Below are 18793 nucleotides of genomic sequence, written 5' to 3' on the forward strand. Positions count from 1 at the left end.
TATACAGCGTAAACTGTGCAAGGTGAAAAAGACAGATGTCATGGCAAGTCTTCCCATGAGAACCTGAAGCAGAAGGCTAAGTGCTCTGACGTAATTCACACACCTCCAAAGCCCCAGGGTCGAAACTGGACATGCTGGCCGGAATTGTGACAGTTTAGGCCAGGACTTGATGACTCTGGCTGGAAAGATGACATGTGATGGGTTTAGTGATGGGGCAAAGGTCGGTTCCCGGGGGTCTCTCTTCCCCAAGATAAGCCATGAATGTAAGTAACAGATGTATACAGCGTAAACTGTGCAAGCATAGAAAAAAAGTTCCCATCCAAAGACCCCAAGACATTGTTCTAAACCCCCTCAAGTCATAAGGGGTGTGGGTGCTTCTAATTAGCATGCATGGACAGGTATAAAAAGGCCCCTCATGGAACACTGTCAAACACCCATTCAAAAAACTTCTGGGAGCGACTGCTGTGGATTGTTTTTTTTTGTTTGTTGCACTTTGAGTATTTCTTCACCAACAAGCCCTTCAACACCCTTGGGGAGCAAGTGGACTGTCTTGGAGTCACAGCGCCAACCCTTGGAACTTAAAGGCAAGAATGGACCCGAGCAACTTTTCCCAGATTGACGCCGCCTGTGAACATGTAGAGAAGGTAAATAAAGCATGGGCGCAAGGATGTATGTTTATGTGGTGTTAAAAGTATACAAAACTGTAGTTTTGAAAATGCTAAAGAGTACTTTGTAAACTGTTAATGTTTAAGGCGATGTGTTGTGTTTAATGTGAATAAAGGTGCCAATGAAGTTTTTTACAAGACGTGAAATGTAAATGTATTTAAAATGAATAAAGGCTGTGTTGAAGGTTTGAGTTTAAAGCTATGTGTGTAGACAATTAATGTTAATAGGGGTGGTGTTGTGGGGGATGGCGCAGAGTTTGCAGGCGTTTTTTTATTTAAGGGCATAATGTTGTAGGTCTTAGGAGGGTACATGCAGAGGGGAAACGTGCATTTTACAGTTCATAGAAACATTTAACTACACTGTAACGGTACCATAGGGGCTTTAAATAATATACATGGCATATAATTAAAAATAAATAATGCCTTGTTGCACTCACCAAACCGCTGTAGAGAGTTGGAGGGGTCCAGGGGGGCTCCGGGGGTCCTTGCTGCTCCTTGGTGGGGTCCTGAGGGCCTTGTATTTAAAAAATAAATAAACCCGGGGGCCAGTTGTCGAGGGGGGGCTCCTGGTGGGTCGCCATAGTCCTTTGGGGTGTTATGGGGCTGTCTCTGTGTGTCCTGGGGGTCTCTGGGTCCCTAGTGCAGCGTTATTTTTAAAACAATGCCCCGGAGTCCGCTTCACCATGGCGCTGCTCGGGGTGCCGGTCTCCCGGTGTCCCAGGGCCTCCGTGGCCGTTCTTATTTAAAATAAAATGCCCCGAGACCGCTTCACCATGGTGCTGCTCGGGGGCTCTAGGGGGCGGGCTCCGGGTGCCCGGTGGGGCTCCGGAGCCCGTGTGCATAATTGGGCCGTTTTTTAAAATATATCCCCGAGCCCGCTTGCATCGGGGCGCTGCTCGGGGGACTCTGGGGGGCGGACTCCGGTGTCCTTGGTGCTGTGAGGGGTCCTGTGGGCATTTTCCCACGGCCCCACGTGGATCCAGCAGCGGCAGCATGGCGGCGTGAGCTTCTCCGGGGCTGCAGGGTTAGGGCCGCCGCCACCAGTGATGAGCTGGTGACATCACTGAAGGGGCGGGCCAAGCCTGCAGGCCCGGTGTGTGTTTTTTTATTTTATTTATTGAGAGATAGCGCGAACACGAAGGTGTTAGAGCGCTTCACAATAGGAACAGAACTGCTACATGAGAACATTACAAGTGAGCAAAATACAAAGGCAAACTTTACATTAAATGAAGCAAAATTACAATTGTGCGCCAACAGAGTATAAGAGGTAGTAAACGGTGCATTACAAAAGTGACAATCGTGAGTCAACAAAATACAAGAGGTAGCAAACGATGCATTGCAGGCGGAAAAAGTGACGTGTGCAGGTTACAAAAAGCGTACAAAATAAAATATAGAGGTATAATACTGCAATATATGTGAGACTGAGAGTTAGCATTGGAATGTGTCAAAGCGCTTTACACAAGAGCCTTATGTAAAACATAAGGTCTAAGAATTACAGGTGTTACATAAAAGATACAAACAGAAAAAAATACTGGTTGTTAGCGCAAATTACAAGAGCAGGCGATAAGTTACATGGACAAAAAAATTCAATGGTGAGCAAACAAAATACAGGCGTTATCAAACGGGGCATTACATGAGGAAAAAAAAGTGCAATGTGTGCAGGTTACAGGTAGAGGTATAATACTGCAATACGTGGTAGACAATGTGGCGTAATCAAGAGGGGCGCAAGCAGGGTGTTACAAGAGAAAAGAGGCGTGTACATGTTACAAAAGAGTGCCCAGCACTTAGGCGCAATGGTCGCAAGGTAGGATGTTGGTGGTACATTAAGTCATGTACCCAGAATTACAGGATATGGCGTAGGGTGCTTCTATTTATTTTAAAATGTTTGCTAACGCTATCCCCAAGGGTGCATAACTATTACAATACATGCTTTGCCGCTGTAAGCGTTTACTAAAACCGTTTTTATTTCTTTTTTTAATTTAATGTTTAATACAGATGCAAGACCCTGCAAATGCAACCGTCACCAATGTGCCCCCGGCGCTGGACCCAGCTGTAATAACTAGCAACGCTGGTCACCTGTCGGCCCCACAGCCAGGTATATATATATATATATATATTTAGAGTTATGTAGTTCTACGTAGTTTTGTACACCAGTCTCTCAGAAGTTCTCTTTTTCTAATGGGCTCTCATGTATGTATGCTTTTACAGCTTATGACCCTGACCTACAACAAGCTTTTGACGAGCTTATGGAGTACATCGAGGCTCAAGACGCTCTGAACAGTGTGCAAAACACTTCAGTTCCTACATGTAATTAAAAAGCCCCTGTTATTTTAAACTGTCTAAGACGCTGGGGAGTTGGCGGGGTAGGCCACAGTCCTGACCCTGATGGTGTATAGTGGGACTCCTCAGAAATATGACTAAGGCGGGGTATTATTTTTTCTTTACAGGCACCCCCACGTTATGCCCGAACGGCGTCGAGGTACAAGAGGCGTCGCGAGAATCAAAAGAAAGCCCTTTGAAGAGGAAAGCTTTACCTTCTAAAGTGGGACCACCGTCAAAGAAAGGAGTTGCAAAAAGACCTCTATCAGGTGTGTTTGTTACAAAGGGTGTGAAAAGTACTATCGGTGTTACAGACTCTCAAGCAGAAGGGTACAACGACTTGTAGCAAGGCCTATATAAAAAGGCGGCGGTGTAGAATTTAGGATTGTGTGTGTGTGTGTTCTTTTTATACTTTCTCTAACATATATATTTTTTCTGTTTATATTTTAGAAGCGGCTCAGAAACATGCTGCTGAAGAGAGGTCGGCGCAGCCCTTAAGGGACATAACAGCAACCGTCCAGAACAACAGAAGCGCTACAAAAGGTGTGAGTAGGCGTGTACGCCACGAAAAAGTCTCCGCGCACTACACACCAAACATGATGAACAATCCTCTACACCAATCTATTCTGCACAGGGGTGGAGTCAGCACTGGCGGAGTCTTGACAAACACAGATAACACAGGGCAGGGTCTGTGTAAAACAGCTACAGTGGGTCTGGGCCCTCTCATCGTATCAAAAGGGAAAGGTGTCTCAATCACTGCCGCCCTTAAGAAGAAACATAAGGACTCAGAGAACCTTCCCAACCCTTTAAAACGTGTGAAGTCCTCCAAGGTATTCACAGAGCCCCAAGCAGAACCCTTAAACTTAAAGAAGACGGCTCCGATGCTCCCAGAGGTCCAGGCAAAGCCCTTAAGCCCCGAGAAGAAGAAACCTAGGACCCCTGAACCCCATGATAGCCCCTTAGACCTATCTGTAAAAAAGACTGTTAAACCTTTGAATGAGGCCTATACACCCGTGAGCCCCAAGGAGGCGGTAGTTGTAGCTGTGGATGTAGAAGAGATGGCGCCGCCACAGCCCCCTAAAACATCGCGCCTCTCAAGAAAACATCTGAAGCTGAAACCGGGGGTCCCTAAGCTACAGATAGCAGCGTCCCTCAGCAACCATAATGCAACGCTGGATCCATCCAGCATCCTGAAACCCCAGACAGTACCAAATAAAATAACTGTACATGTAGAGGTACACGCCCCGGAGCAGCCCCCAAAGCCGGTTGTAAGTGTTCAGGCACAGCCTAGGGTCTCAACGGGTAATAACACGCAACCCCTAGAAGGGCCTTCTATCGTGAACACCCCAGCTCTTGAGCTGATTAGGGGGGTGGTAGACAGCCTAGGTAGAACCCCTGAAGCGGTGTCCCAGGGGTCTTTGAGCACAGCGGGTTTACAGAACCCCGCTAACAGGTCAGCACACCCTGACACAGGCATTTCAGCTAGGACCCCTGATTATAACGACAGCTCCTCACAATCCTCATACCCATTGTCCCCTAGTACCCCTCCGGGGGCATACGACCCCACCAGCCCTGCTGCCAGCCCCGCGCCCAGCCCAGCCCCGCGTCCAGCCCAGTGTACAGTCCCGTGTCCAGTCCCGCGTCCAGCCCACCTGCCAGCCCCGTGTACAGGCCTGTGTCCAGCCCCGCTGCCAGCCACGTGTACAGTCCCGGGTCCAGCCCCGCGGCCGTCGTAAGCCCCACACAGCCCTCAGCAATAAGTGTGGATGACAAGACCACGGGGGCCCAGGGGGTACAGCCGCTTTTTCCATACAAAGTTTGCAATGTTCCATTCCTGTCCGCACCAGGGCGTTCGCCGGGGGGTCCTATTTCTAGAACACTATCGGAACAGGCTTTACAGAATGGTGCTAAGGCTGTTAGCAGTATAGATGGTCCTAAGACGTTGCAGCCATTTATAAGGCCTCGCAAGGTGGGGCCCTCTAAGCAGGCGCAAGAGGGGTCTGTAAACACATATGAGGTATTTGCGGGTCATGTAAAAGAGATGCAGATGGCTGTTCGAAAACTAAAACGCCAGGCGCTCGCCGCAAACCTAAAATGGGGGGTGGGGGTGAACAAGCCCCTGTACACAAGTATGGCCCATCAGAAGATCGTGGAAAGGGTTGGGGTGTGTAAAAAAGTGATCATCCAGGAGTGTCAGGCGGCTGTGGCAGACATACATGCTATACGGGCGTGACTATGGCAACACCGGCCCCTAAAGACCCCCACAGCCAGTGGTGCTCATAAGAGGCCCCCAAAATATACCCGTAAGGTCCAGAGGTTAGTGACAAAGTCTGCACGCTTCTTAAGACTGCTCAAGCAGCGTACATCTGATGCCTCACAACCCTTCAAACAAGAAACATCTGTTTCCCTCGACCCCTTCAAACAAGGGCCCATAGTTTCAAGAACAGCTCCTGAAACATATAAACCAACACTTTACCGCCGACAATACATAGGTGCAGGGTCAAACATACCGAGGGTCGGCCATTTGAAGGGGGTAGGGGGGCGGACTTTAAAACTCCAAACACAGCAACATTCAGAAGGACCTAGGGGTGGAACTGTAGCAGCGGCCTCCATGAACAAGGCGTACAACGACACCAACCAACCTGTTCAGATAGGCTGGGGCATGGTATCTCGAAAAGCCTGGGGTCGTAAAAGAAAAAAAAAGTGGCTTAATAGTACAAAGCAACGCAGGCGCTTAATAAATAAGCTGAAGAAGGCTAGAATATGCGCTACCCGCAGGTTTACAAGGACTCCTGAGACAGGTCCCACCAGGACCCCCCAAAATGACACAACAGAGAACACCTCCGCAATTCACACTCCTACGGCTGTGGGCCCAGAGCCCTTGTGTTTAGAGAGTGTTAGAAGTTACACTCGCAATGTAGAGAGGTTTAGGGCCGTAGAACACTATGAGGAGTTTAGATTTATTAACATCCATCAAATAACATCATCCGATCAGGGTGTTCTGGCTATACATCAGGCTGTGCAGGAGCTCATAGAAAGGTTGTTACACAATGTGGGGCCTAATGACTTTTTCCAACTCCGCTTCCAGGGGCAGGGTTTTGACACTCCGTTGTTCACCAGGCGGAAGGCCCGAGATGTTTTTGACGCTGTGCAATTTTTAGAAAACCTCTCAAGGCTTTTACAGAGTAAGGCAGAACTAGTCGCCTATGGCACTTTTAGAGTCATAGCCCTCATTGTACGGGGGCGTGAGGGTGGTGTTTCCAGACCTTTAAAGAGCATACTCTACAGTCAAATAATTGGTAAGAAACAGAGGTGGCTGCTCAACTTTAACAGCCCCTCTGCCAACACATGTCTGGCGGCCAGCATCGTGGGGCTGCTGATGGCTCGCAAGACCCCTGACGCTGTCATCATGTCTAGAGCTGCTGAAGCCCATGATGTTCTTGAAATACCTCCTGACCGAATGGTCGGCTTTGGCGATATAGGTCTTTTTGAGAACTATTTCGCCGTGACGGTGAAAGTTCTTCATCACAACGGTTCCTGGAAGTACTTTACAACAGGGGGCCCTGTGAGAAACAAGACCGTATATGTCCTCCACGCCGAAAATCATTTTTACGGCATCTTGAACCTTAAAGGTTTTTTGGGTGTCAGGAATGTGTGCGCCCACTGTGACCATATATACAGCAATAAAACATACCACCAATGTGAAATGCATTGCAAGATGTGTCAGAGGGACGGCTGTATAGAAGACGCTACCCTGAAGGTGAGGTGCGGCACATGTAGGATGTTTTGTCGCTCGCAAAACTGCTTGAGCATACACGAGAAATCTTTCACATGCGTCCCTAAAAAGGACTGCAGTGAGTGTGGGCGGTATGTGGCAACGGATCACAAGTGCAAAGGCATGATATGTCCCCGTTGTCATGTGTCTTACGAGGCAGGCACCAGCCATCAGTGTTATATGGTTAAAGGTCTACCTCAGACCAAGACCGAGGACTATATAGTGTTTGATATAGAGTGCACACAAGAGACGGGGGTACACCAACCTAACTATATTTACGCCCACCATCTAACTTCCGACGACAGCTGGGAGTTTGAGGGACGAACGTGCGTTGGTGATTTCCTGAGCACTTTCATTCAAGCCAAATTCCAAGGATATACCATGCTCGCCCACAACTCGAAAGCCTATGACTCCTTCTTTATTCTACGAGACATGATTCGTGAAAAGATACCGGTGGAACTCATAACACAGGGGTCTAAACTGATGTTGATGACGGTATGCCCTTTAAAAATACGCTTCATGGACACCCTGAATTTCCTACCCATGAAATTGAGCAAGCTGCCAAAGGCCTTTGGGTTCCCTGGGTGTAAAGGTTATTTTCCACACTTTTTTAACACCTGGGCTAATCAGAATTATGTGGGACCCATGCCTCCTACCGACAGCTACGGGGTGGAATACATGATGCCTGATGAGAAAGTGAGCTTTCTACAATGGTACTCTGAAAACCGTGAAAAGGCGTTTCACTTTCAAACAGAGTTGAAAGCTTATTGTCAGGCTGATGTAATGATCCTGCGGCAAGCTTGTAACATCTTCAGAGATGCTGTGGTGTCTATGACTAAAGAAGTAACGGTGTTGAAATCCAAAACCCCTGAAACGCGGCATGCGGTCGAATACATAGACCCATTTCAAAACGTCACTCTGGCATCCATGTGTATGTCCATCTACAAACACATGTTTTTAAGGCCCGAAACTATAGCTCTAGTACCGCCAGACCTCTATAACGGTAAACAGAAACGTTATTCAACCCCCTCTATCCAGTGGCTCATGCACGTCTCTGAGAAGGAAGACATACAAATTCAACATGCCTTACAGGGTGGTGAATACCGCCTGGGGCCCTATTACCTGGACGGGTTCTCTGTAATTAACGGTGTGCCGACGGCCTTTGAATTCAACGGTTGTTTTTACCACGGATTCCCCAAGTGTTACAAGCCCCACGAGTATAACAAAATGCTGGGGTCCAAATTTGAACACTTATACAGACGTACTCTGACAAAGGCACAGTATGTTGAAAACCAGGGCTTTGCTATGCGAGTTCTTTGGGAGCACGAGTGGTTAGACATGTTAAAAACCGACACAGACCTCTGCTCTTTTCTTAAGACCCGTGATTTACCCACACCTCTGGAACCCCGCGATGCCTTATTTGGGGGGCGCACAAATGCCATACAACTGTACAAGGCCGCTGGTGAGGGTGAGAAAATACACTACTATGATTTCACCAGTCTGTACCCTTTTGTGAACAAGATGAAGTTGTACCCGCTGGGTCATCCCACCATCATCTATAGAGATTTTAAGCCCCTATCCGAATACTTTGGGCTTATCAAATGTGAAATCTATCCTCCTAAGCAGCTTTACTTCCCGGTGTTACCATGCAGAGTCGATGGCAAGCTGATGTTCCCCCTCTGTCGAACATGTGCGATGCTTAAAGAAGTTGACGGTTGCAGACACACCGATGAACAAAGGATGCTCACAGGGACCTGGTGTAGCATCGAGGTACAAGCTGCCTTAGAGAAAGGGTACAGGGTAGGTAGAGTGCACGAAGTGTGGCATTTTAAGAGCACTACAACACAACTCTTTGCCCCCTACATTAATTTGTTTCTCAGAGACAAACAGGAGGCCTCAGGGTATCCTGAATGGTGTACTAGTCAGGATGCAAAACAGAAATACATCGACGACTACTACGCTCACGAGGGTATCCGTTTACGCCCCCAGCTGATAGAGGTCAATCCTGCACGCCGCCAGTTAGCCAAACTCTGTCTCAACTCCTTATGGGGAAAATTTGCACAGCGCACAAACCTTTCAAATACTACCTTAATATCAGATCCTGATGAACTGTTCAAGTACCTGTTTGCCCCATGCTACGAGGTGTCCAGCTGCGACTTTATCGATGACGATACCGCGGCTTTGTGTTGGAAATACGCCCAAGAGTACCCCACATCGAGTAACAACATAAACATTTTCATAGCCTGCTTCACGACTGCCCACGCTCGTCTAGAGCTTTACGGGGTTATGGATAAGCTCCAGGATCGCTGCTTGTATCACGATACAGATTCTGTGATTTTTCTGAGCAAGCCGGGGGATGAAGACCCCCCTCTGGGAGATTATCTGGGTAATCTAACCAGTGAGCTAGATAAGGATGAGTTTATAAAAGAATTTACGTCCTCCGGACCTAAAACATACAGCTACCGTACCAACAAGAACAAGGTGTGTATGAAGGTCAAAGGGATAACATTAAATGTCAGCAACACCCTAAAAATCAATTTTGATAGTTTGAAGAATCTGGTGCATGAATACGCTACAGCAGACGATTCTGAGAATGCTAAAACCATAGTCGTGAACCAGCCCTGCATAGTCAGATCCAAAAAGAAGTGGGAAATCACAACCCAGCCTCTACATAAAACATTGCGAGTTGTTTTTGATAAAAGGGTCCTGACCACCGACTATAAAACACTGCCTTATGGTTACTAGACCCATTAGAGAGACAGCCGCCACAGCATGGACACTAGGTTACAGCATCCGTTCTCCTGCGTGCTAGCAGGCCCCTCAAACTGCGGGAAAAGCTACTTTATAAAAAAAGCTCTTAGAAAATGCCGGCTCTGCTTTATCACAAACCCCTAACAACATTGTGTGGCTTTATTCATGCTGGCAGCCTCTTTATACAGATTTGGGCCGCCGGTTCCCACATATCAAATTTATAGAGGGTATACCGGATAACCTCAACGATGATGAGCTACTACCCCCAACCCTTGTAAATATGATAATTGTTGATGATCTGATGCGTGAAGGTGGTGATCATCCCGAGTTAGAGAGAGCTTTTACCCAATATTCCCATCATCGTAATCTAAGCATCTGCTACATTGTGCAGAACTTGTTTTACAAAGGCAAGAACAGTAGGTCTATAGCTCTCAACGCTTCATACCTTGTTTTATTTAAAAACCCTCGTGACAAACAACAAATATCCGTCATAGCTAAACAGATGTACCCAGGAAACACACACTTCTTCATGGAGGCCTTTAACGACGCTACAGCAAAACCCCACGGGTACCTGTTGGTAGACTTAAAAAATGAAACTCTAGAAGACTATAGACTAAGGGCTGATATTTTTCCCCCAGAGCTACCAGTAGTTTACACCCCAAAGCCCAAGACCAGGACCTATAAAAAGCAACACTGATGTATTTTAGAACCATTTACAGCCACGCCCTTATAACGCACAGTGGTGACCATGTCTGCACACCTACGCCGCAATTTAGCCCTCCTGAAAATGCTTGTTAAAGCCAGTCCCCAACATCGAAAGGCCATCCTGGGCACCGCTTCTGACGATTTAGTGGCTGCCATTTCAGAAATAGCCCTAAACACCCTAAAAGGCAACGTCCCTATATCAAAGCGGCAGTTACAGGTTCTGAAGAAGAAGAAGGGGCTTATCAAGAAGCTCAGTAATAAAAGGGGCTCACTCATAACAAAGAAGAAACTGGTGAAACAGTCTGGAGGTTTTATAGGTAGCTTGCTGGGGATAGCTATACCTGTAATTACAAGCCTCCTCACGGGTGAGTGATGGACCACGCCACAAAAATGTATCTGGTTCCTAGGCAGCAGATGGAGCAAATGGGGTCCACCAATGACAACGCCTGGGATATCCGTAGAAATGAGACTCTACGCCTGGATACTGAAATTAAAGACATTTTGAGCAGGACTGATCTAAACCCCTATGACAAGGCTAACCTTTACAACAGCACTCTCAAAAAATTCTTAAATTACTACACCCAGTGGAATACCGAGAAGAACAAGTTGACTCTATATACCCCAGACTCTGAACAACCAGCTGCTCAGGCCCCCGATCCGCAGCCCCTACAACCGCCTCCCGATGGTGCGACAGCCTCAGATACCTTTGTTGGAGACCTCCTAAAAAATATAGGTCAAAGGCACAGAGGGGCTGCGCAGATGCTCATGAGTAAACTAGCCGCTTCTAAAGACCTAACCTCTTGGAATGATCGCGGCGAGTTCCTCTACAAGGGCAAGCCTGTTGCAGGGTCGCATATGTACGATCTAGTCAAAGGTCTCACACACCCCAAAATCCTAACGCCTCAAAATGCCCCGAGAGGCTGGGAGCAGTTTCTGAAGGCCGCTGCTGAACTCAATATACCCTCCGCGCTTGTTGGTAATAATGAACACCGCCGCCTGCTAGACAATTTGAAGAGTCCCCTACTGCCATCGCCTACAGGCTCTGAAGGCCACAGACTATCCCCTAAATGGACTACTCCTGCACCGTCGGTGCCAGCTCGAAAAAAAAAAAAGACATTGCCCCAGCCACCCTTCGCATGGATTTTTGATTAAGTGTGTGTGAATTTTTTATTCCTAGGTTTCTGCAATAAAGTTTTGTCAACTACATATTTTGTAATAAACACCTTGTTATAACTTTACAAACCGTCTCAGTCGTCTTTCAAAAAACATTTTATGGTGCATGTATATTGAAATAACGAGTCTGAATGCATGTTTTTAAAAATATAATGTCTTTTATTTTAAACGTTCAACATTAAGCATACAACTGTTATAAACTCTTACAGTTTTGACAAGGTACATATTCAGTTTTCACAGGTCTGACCGACACCCTGGTGTTTTCTTTTACATATCTCACAACTATACGGTCATTGTTAACAAGATCCCCCGGATATAGCTTTAAGAAATTTCTAAACGAAAGACCCTGTGACATTTTACTGATAAAATAAATACAATGTTCCCCGCATGTGATGGCCATGGAATCCTGCACCCTTAGTTTGTTATACTCCACCACCGCTGCAGCTTTTTTCACAAACTTGAATATAGGGGTTGTATAGAGTTTGTGCTCAGGGAACTCTGCTGTACTGTCAAACACTGTAACCTTGTCAACATCTATAAACATGGCTGCCCAATGTGTCCCAGCCTGGTCATGCGGGTCTGTGTTAAAGACTAGGGTGCATGGTCTTTCTGCCCCTATGTCGCCTGGTAACCCATCGCTAGGGAAAACACCCAAAAAGTATTTCCTAGCGTATTTATGTCTGCTTAAGAAGTCACGTATCTGCACCGTATCCATTTCACAAATGTTTTTAAAGATAGTCAAACAAAATCTGCCTTGCGTGGTTGATCTGAATGATGCTGTCGAATACAGAGAATACGACCATGTTCACATTAGTCGCCAGTGGAGCTGCGAATCGTATTTCAGCTTTTAGATTCCCATTTTTGACCAGGTTGTAGTGATCGCCATCTTCCATGTCCGGTGTCAGGTCGAATGCGAACAACGTGTATCCACGGCCATAGCCTTCTCTTGACACCGCTACACCGCAGTCCCTTTGATGCTTGCCTGTTATCGAAACCAGTCCCTGATATTCCCTGATGTAATGCCCTGCTGCAAAACTGGGGGTGTAGGGTTTTGCAGGAATCACATTGCCCTCGTGGACCAGCGCCGCGTAGTTGATGTTGTAGTGTTTAAAATTGAAGGGGTTTGAGGCATAGGTGCCACTAAAAGCTGTATTGTCCACAAACCCTATGATGATGAGCTTTGGTAGCTGTCCCAGAAATAGATTCTGCTGTTGTGTTAAGCGGGTACCTGCAGGGATGCTGAATACCTTCAGAGCTACTCTTTCCACAGCGTACTTGGCGTTGGATATTTGCAAAGCTTCGGCGTGCGCTAGCCTGACGCTCGGGGACACTTTCACTCTCTTTACAAACAGGCTCGCGGACAGTATGTTCAGCTTGTACTGTTCCGCATCCCCGTTGATGAGGCAGAATGAGTCCTTGTTACGATTGAGCTTGATCTTAAGATCAATTCCGTTGATGAGCAGTTTATCTTGGAAGAAGAGGTCCGAATGTATGCGCCCCAGGAGGTCAAAGGTACGGCTGGCTGTAGCATGCCCCGCTCTTTTTATAAAGCCCTTATTATCACCATCCAGAGCTGTGCTTTCAAACTGTCCGTGTGTATCCCTGTGAAAGAGACCCGCTGAAAGTTGTGTGTCAAGGGCATCGCTACTGTAATTTAGAATACTCTCTATGTAGGCTCTGTAGGCGTACATGTTATCGTTCTGGGTGATGAGTCGGTCGCCCAGGGTGATGTCCACTTGATTAAACATGGTAGCTACAGGGTAAGCGATTGGTGCCACCTTAGAACCGTCGTCAATGTCGGTCCCATCCGCTTTTACGATTTTACACATAAGATGCAGCAGAGTGTTGTTGAGATCCAAATACATATCCGTGGCCCCTGACACATAAAACTCTATAGGTGCCAACGGTGTCAATGCTGCTAAAGGCGACACCTCCATGAAGAAGCTGTTTTCGATGCTTGTCTGTGTGGGCTTTAGACTAAACAAGTCCAACTCGGATTTGGCGCACTCTCCAGATCCACAATGTACGAAGGCCATGGCTGTGCTTACAAGGCTTTAAAAAATATTTACTTTAGAGCCGGTTCGCTTCTTTGCAGCTCTCTTCCGTCTTAGAGCTCTTCTTTTCTGAGGACGTTTTGAAGCGGTCCTCCTTTTTTTATAGGGGGCTGGGGGACCCCGGCGTCTGGAAACACCCCGTTTCCTTTTGACACTAGCGCGTGGCTTATACATCAAACCAGCTCCTTCTTGAGGCTGCTTGTTCATGCGCTCTGCAACCGCCGAGGTAACAGACCCCACCACCTCCTGGGCAATGTTCGAGGCAGCCGCCTTAACATGAGGTTTTGCAATTTCATAGCCTCTTCTCAGGAAAGGCATAGCTCTTCTAAACAGACTCCTAAAGAATCCTCCTAATCCAGCCCCGTACATAACGGGTGAACCTTGAAAGTACGGTGGTCCTCCATAACCGGCTTGACTTCTGTAATAGTCTCTGTACATAGACGGATCTCCGTAGGTTTTCATAACCACCATGATGGCTGCCTAATACCCTCTGTCGTGTCTAGGCCTTAAATGAAGCTTGACAATAACTTTCCCGTATTTAAAGGCCACCGGCTCAGACTGATCATCGTAGATCATAATTGAAATAGTGTCAAAATGGTTTTTAGAAACTGCGACGTAGTCGGGTTTGTTAAATTGTATGTTGACCATGGTATTATTATCACCCTGTACATGCACCCACCTTAACAATGGCGAGTAACTATCACCTATCCTCTGAGACTCTACAATATCGCTGTACACGTAGAGCGTGTAGAACCCCCCATTAATATCGGGGCACGTTTGATCTTGTTCCACGGGGCTTTTCACATGTTGTACTGTCCCTAAAATCCTTTTTAATTTACCTGAGCAGTTAAACAGGGTGTTTCGATTTATGGATTTAAGAAACACCTTCCTTCTCACATTATCTAGGGCCAGATGAATATTCGGATGTGGTTCTATAGCGGCTATGGATTTGTTGATGGCTTCGATAATGCTTGTAATGTTTGGGTAGTAGCCGGGCGGGAAGGATGTGTGTATGCCCATGGGGTCCTGCTCCCTCTTGATGTGAAACTTGGCTTCGGCCGCTGTAAATGTATTCCATGTTCTAGGGTATTGTATTTCTGTTAGGGCAACCTCCCAGTCCCCCTTCAGGTCCACAGCCTTAGCCAATTTGACGGTGTAATTAGAAATCTGATTGCTGGGGAACATGTCCTTAGAAGCGTTGGATGGTAAGGTTATATAAAAGGGTGTAGTCTCCATCGTAGCAGCGGCTTTTAGCTCACACACCCTTCAGGGAGCTGGCCAACACCCAACTGTTAAATTTCTCAGGCCAGCCGCGCCATTTGACATATGCCTGGCTCTTAGCACCTGTACCTTGCCTTTTCAGAACCTTTTCAACCCTATACACACGGTTTGGATCATTGGGCACCTTTTGTAACTCTTCCTTGTAAAAGGATCCCGACACCGTTTCCCCATCGTAGTCCTTTAACCTGTAAATATACAGCCCTTCCTTAAGCTCCACACTTTCCACTATAAATATTTCATCACTAAAGGTCTGTTGGTAACCCTTTGTGAAGACTCCTTTCAGTTTTGAAATCCTAACGTGATCACCATTTTTAAATATAGACTTCTTCACCTTTGTCCCAAAGTTAGGACCATACAAGTTTCTCCAAGCAGTTAACGAATTACTAGATGTTACCTCTTCAGGTGCCATTTTGATGGTCCTATGATAACTGGCATTATATACAGCTAAAAAAGCCTGTAGAACATCCACGTATCTGTACGTATTGTTGGCCGTAAAATACCGCCACATCTTAGACTTTAAAGTTCTGTTAAACCTTTCTACAACCGCTGCTTTTACCTCGGTGTGTGTTACAAAATGTTGAACATTGTGCTGCTTTAATAATTTCTGAAATGACTTGTTTAAGAATTCTTTTCCTGCGTCTGTTTGTAGTTTTTGAGGAATACGTCCCTTATCGAAGATGGCTTTAAAAGCGGCCGTGACGCTAGCTCCACTTTTATCACGCAGCGCCTCTGCGTACGCGTATTTGGACAACACATCTATGACTGTTAATATATAACAGGCGCCGTCGTTATGTTTTGCAGTATCTTGAAGGCTGATTATGTCCGCCTGCCACTGATAATCTATACACGCATTAACGATTGTAGGACGCCTCTTAAAGCGTCTTCTGGCTGGTTTATGTAGTGAATACGCCTCCTCTCCTGATAACCATGTCTTCACAGCTTCTCTGCTTACCGACTTCTTTTCAGCCACAGCCCTTCTATATAGAGCGGCGCCGCTTCCAAAGCTGCCAACCCCTCTTGTATCATAATAAAGTTTTCTTAACAGGCCTTCCGACATGTTAGCAGTCATTAGAGTACAGGAAATGTAAGACGCTTGTTTTGTGTAAGAACATTTTATTAAAAATAATGAGTATTACCAAATCACAAAACAAAAAAGGGGTTTCATATCTTTTCACAGTATGCGTAGTAAGTACGGTTTAACACATATACTTTTTTGGGTGTAACATTCTACTACTTTACTTTTAAATACACGCTAGCACTTAGCAATACATCAGGACTTATCTATTATAAAATAGCCTTTGTGGTGCGATGGCCACTACTTTTCTGCTTTTTAGATACACATTACACATGCGCCTTTCTATAAGTCTTTCTATCATTTTTCTGTCACAGCACGCACAGGCGTTTGGCATGCCTCTTAGTTTTGCGCAGGGGTCGTTGGCATAGCGTATCTCCTTTACTGTCGCCATCAAGATCTTCAACATGTTAGGGTGGACAAAATTATTTTCATCACTCAGGCCGTGCACCACCCTTAGCAGCTTATACATCTTGTACGGATCAAGCAAACTACATATGTGCCGTATCATTCGGTCTCTGTATGATTCGGCTAGACACTCGTGCGCCTCCTGTTGAGGGTCCCTAATACGGTGGCCGAAACACATGTTGTAATAGTCCCGTTTGACACACGCGCGTACAACTATAGCTGCGAAACCTTTGACACCAGCTATAGTGTCTCTGGGGAACCACGCCGTTGCTTTTACAAACTCATTGTTCTTAGAACCATCTTCACATTCCATGGGCAGCGGTGAACTCGGCTTTGTGGAACTTCCAGTCTGGTTTGCACAGCATATACAGGACAGATTCAAGCTGCGACCTTTTGCAGTCTGCCCCTGGGCCTCAGTTCTTTTCGGTGTTTCATCCTAGGTTCAAAAGACAAATATTGACACCCCGTTAGCGGTAGAAAGACAACAAACTTTCAAGTAAAGGGTCTACGCCTAACATTTTTACTTACCCACACACTTTCACCACCCTCTGCAGCGCCTCTGAAATCTTGAGAGTCGGTAACATCCATTGGGGACCCTTCATCTTCAACGCTTGTATCAGGCTGTTGCACAACTACCTTCGTAGGATTCATAGCCTTCTGAACATCCATGGTTTCATAGATGTGGGTATTAGGAGGGGGCATAGTTTCATTTTCTTTGTGCATTATGAAGTAAGTGCACCCCACTGGTTCTGCTCTCTAGAGGGTCACAAACAAAAACGAAATATTAGCGTTCGATAGTTGTAGAAATAAAATACATCCTTATGATAAATGGCTGCTCATAACATTTTAACTCACCCCCACATTTTCACCACCCTCGGCTGCGGCTCTGCCATCTTGAGAGTTGTTAATATCCTGCGATGCCCCATCAGCCGCGGTTCTGACATTTTGAGAGGCGGGAATAACATCCGATGCTCCCTCAGCTTCCACGTTTGCATCAAGTTTTTGAACAGGGACATTCTCAGGAAAAAGACTCTCGCGAAAACCCACGTCTTCATAGACGGGTGTATTAGGCGGAACTATGGTGTCCTCCGCATCCTCCGACTCCAAGAGCATGCTTTGCTAAACCGTCAAGTCGCCACTCGAACCCTCGCTAGAGCCGCTGCTGCTATCGCTCTTAATCGGGGACAGCGGACACCGCCAATCCTTGAAACCAGGGGCGCCAAAGCGCTTAGCAAACCCACAGCCATAAGCAGTAACGTCGCAACCCATATCCTTAGGTTCTTCTGATTGAGCATTCTCGTCCATTACCAAAGGGCTTATGGTTCTGTAATAGCTAATGAAGGGGGTCTGTGAGCCACCAACCCCGTGTTTTCTCGCAAATGGGTTGTAGCTCTTCTTTTCGGCCATGGCGCTCCTTCACGTAGTCCAGCGGTTGCTTGCTTGCTATATCAGGCTCCTGACACCGGCTTATATGTATTCTGACGGCTCCGCCACGCCTATGTCTCCAAAACAAAACTACACACCCCCCTATGACTCAGCCGCCCCCCTTTTAAGGCCCGGCCCTGTTAAATTTAAGGCCAGGGTTTCCAGCCAGAGCAGTCAAATTTCCGGCCAGGAGTTTAAGACTAGGCCTGTCATAATTAAGATGCAGCCTGTTACTTCTTGGGAATATCCCTACATGTCACCCCCCTTTTAAGGCCAGGCCTGTTCAAGACCAACAGCCTGCGCCCAGGCCCTGTTAAATTTAAGGCCAGGGTTTCCAGCCAGAGCTGTCAAATTTCCGGCCAGGAGTTTAAGACTAGGCCTGTCATAATTAAGACTAGACCCATCACTTTTTAAGGCCAGGATTCCTGGCCGGAGCTGTCAAATTTAAGGCCAGAGTTGAAGTGAAGGTATCACTATATACTACTTTTCCTTTATCAGTTTTAATAAAGACCACCAGTTCTTCCATCAAAAACCACCATGTCAGCTGGTAACATTATTACATTTTTCCTTTAGCGATTCCATATGGGAAAATTAAAAAATTAACATCTTATCATTAATTCATTTGTAACATTACCACTTTCTTTTCAAGTGGGGCTCATTGTCAGGAGTATATTTTTGGGGGCATAGCCCCCTAGAAATGACATGAAAAGTTACATTTTGTCTCGCACTGCCTCGGTCTCCCTCCCTGTGCATCTTGTCGTCATTGATCTCTCCTCACATTTTACCTGGTGGTACTCCTTTCTACCTCACCCCTTCTCCCCCACCGCTCCAGGCCCTGGGTATTCTCTCACCACTTCCCCTCTTCTGACCCTCATCCCCCTACCCAGTTCTAAAGCGCTCACATTTCTTTTCAGCTAGGTCACCATTATGTAGTGTTGTTTAACTATCAAGATTAGGAATGCCAGCCTGCACGTATATGGACTTCACATTAACCAACATATAGCCCAGGGACGGATCCATAGGCAACTGTAGATTTACTACTCCTAATTCCACATCCGCTACTTTAGTGATATGTAGGTTGTTCGTAATCTGGAGTTGCTATAATTGTCTTCAATATTACGGTAGAACACTGTATATTTCAGGTACGTGCATACATGCATGCTGC

At 46.5% G+C, this 18793-nt stretch overlaps 1 protein-coding gene across 1 annotated transcript in view; it reads left to right on the plus strand.

The window, feature by feature from the left end:
* Positions 1-389: 389 nt before the first annotated feature.
* LOC144752854 (uncharacterized) overlaps positions 390-18793 on the plus strand; it is a 58041-nt gene continuing 39637 nt past the window's right edge. The window contains exons 1-6 of the mRNA XM_078640692.1: positions 390-644; positions 2661-2760; positions 2874-2972; positions 3113-3253; positions 3435-4601; positions 4832-5001. Coding sequence (XP_078496818.1) covers positions 591-644; positions 2661-2760; positions 2874-2972; positions 3113-3253; positions 3435-4601; positions 4832-5001 — 1731 coding nt within the window. The 5' untranslated portion in view covers positions 390-590. The remainder of the gene's footprint in view (positions 645-2660; positions 2761-2873; positions 2973-3112; positions 3254-3434; positions 4602-4831; positions 5002-18793) is intronic.

This window comes from Lissotriton helveticus, chromosome 5_1 (assembly GCF_964261635.1).
Source record: "Lissotriton helveticus chromosome 5_1, aLisHel1.1, whole genome shotgun sequence".
NCBI lineage: Eukaryota > Metazoa > Chordata > Amphibia > Caudata > Salamandridae > Lissotriton > Lissotriton helveticus.